Source organism: Rutidosis leptorrhynchoides, chromosome 1 (genome assembly GCF_046630445.1).
Source record: "Rutidosis leptorrhynchoides isolate AG116_Rl617_1_P2 chromosome 1, CSIRO_AGI_Rlap_v1, whole genome shotgun sequence".
In the NCBI taxonomy this organism is placed as follows: Eukaryota; Viridiplantae; Streptophyta; class Magnoliopsida; order Asterales; family Asteraceae; genus Rutidosis; species Rutidosis leptorrhynchoides.
The window spans coordinates 348686923-348688766 of record NC_092333.1 but is presented as its reverse complement, the minus strand read 5'-3'; the positions used below and the strand labels follow the sequence as shown (position 1 = coordinate 348688766).

Below are 1844 nucleotides of genomic sequence, written 5' to 3'. Positions count from 1 at the left end.
TTTGCTCATTTTAAAGATATTACTTGGAGTCTTTCATAGCATATTTCGAATAACGTTGCATTCGAGTCATTGAGTTCATCAAAGATTATTATTAAATCAATTTATAGTTGGATAGTGGATATTATGAAATGGTATGCATGCCTGTCAATTTTCGATGTAAAGATAGTTTGTCTTTTAAAAACGAATGCAATGTTTGTAAAATGTATCATATAGATGTCAAATACCTCGCAATGTAATCAACTATTGTGAATCGTTTATAATGTATATGAACGGGTCCTTTCACATAAAGGCGATGATCTGTACATGATTAAATTTTAGTCGTACACAATCAAATATGTTTTATTATATTGTACTGTATAATTTCATAAAATATATTTGATTCTGTAAGGTAAAAAGTAGTTATGTACGGATCACTACTCATATCACGAATATCCAGAAATATTTACAAATAGTGCATCTAAAGATTTGAAATCACAAGTTCAAATTTGATAGATTAGTGTGATATCGTATCGAAAGAACATTTGTACATTATTAAATTAAAGCTAAAGATTAAACACCCAAATTTTGACCTATACAAAGATGTTAGCAAGAGAGATTCTTAAGACATGCTAATTTCTCAATTCCTATCACCATCATATATATTCCCCCTACCCCACCACATATCCTCACCCTCTTGCTCCCCTTATATCTTCACTTCATACTTTGTTTTTTTTCCCAACCATATCAACTCGTTTGCTTAATTTCTTCTCTTCAATTCTCAATTTCCTAAAACATATGGGATTAAGCACTGAGCAAGATTCAAATAATCATCTTGAGCTCAATTGGACTCAAAAAATGTTTCAGTCAATTAACATAGAATCGTCAACACCTAGTTCAACAGCAATGAAAAGATCTTTACCAACACAACAATCTGATTCTTTGAATTGTCCAAGATGCAATTCCACAAACACAAAATTTTGCTACTATAACAACTACAACAAAACGCAACCTCGACACTTTTGTAAATCATGTAAGAGGCATTGGACAAAAGGCGGCACTCTTCGCAATGTCCCTGTTGGCGGTGGCCGTAAAAACAAGCGTAACAAACGTTCTAACACTGCCACCACCAACACTAGCACGAGCACCGGCACTAGCGGGAATCATAGTTTAGGGTTTAGCGATCAAAAATACATGCTCACACAAGATAAAGGTTTGTTATATAAACCAAATGCTAGTGAATTTGATCAAGTTTCTTGGGATTTTAATAGCGGTTTCTCAAGTGCCAATACGACTATGCAACAATTACCTCAACAAAGTTTAGGGTTTTCGATACATTCAAGCTTGTCCTCTATCGATGGAAACCCTAATCCAATTCCTCCAACTTCTTGTTCTCCATTACTGAATGGTTTTAAAGATGTAACAACCGTCACAACAACAATGAATTCTTCAAATGTTTCACAACCATGGATACAAGCTCCAACACAAAGCAATCTATTGGAATCAAATTATTGGACATGGAATGACGATATTGATTCAATAGTTCAATCTGATATAAACAAATCCTTTTGAAGATTCATATATGGAGTTGATCAATATCAATATCAATTAAGATTAAGATTAACCAACAAATTTAGATGATTTTGTTTTAGGTCTTCATAATTATATTTTTTGTAAGTAACGGATGTTTAATTTGGATGTATATTGTTTATGAAGTTGTAGTTTCTTTCAATATTTCAGCTTCATGGGCATCAATTATGTATTTTTGAATCTTAATTGTGGGTCATGAAATGATAATTTAGTATTAATTTGTAAGTGGAGTTCATATGAAATTGTGATCATAATTTGGAGTGATGTGCATGTGAATG

The 1844-nt window shown here is 32.4% G+C and overlaps 1 protein-coding gene across 1 annotated transcript; it reads left to right on the top strand.

Moving 5' to 3' along the window:
- Positions 1-774: 774 nt before the first annotated feature.
- On the top strand, positions 775-1548 carry LOC139899868 (uncharacterized). The gene has a single exon (XM_071882697.1). It carries the CDS (start codon positions 775-777, stop codon positions 1546-1548), a length of 774 nt encoding a protein of 257 aa, XP_071738798.1.
- Positions 1549-1844: the final 296 nt, after the last annotated feature.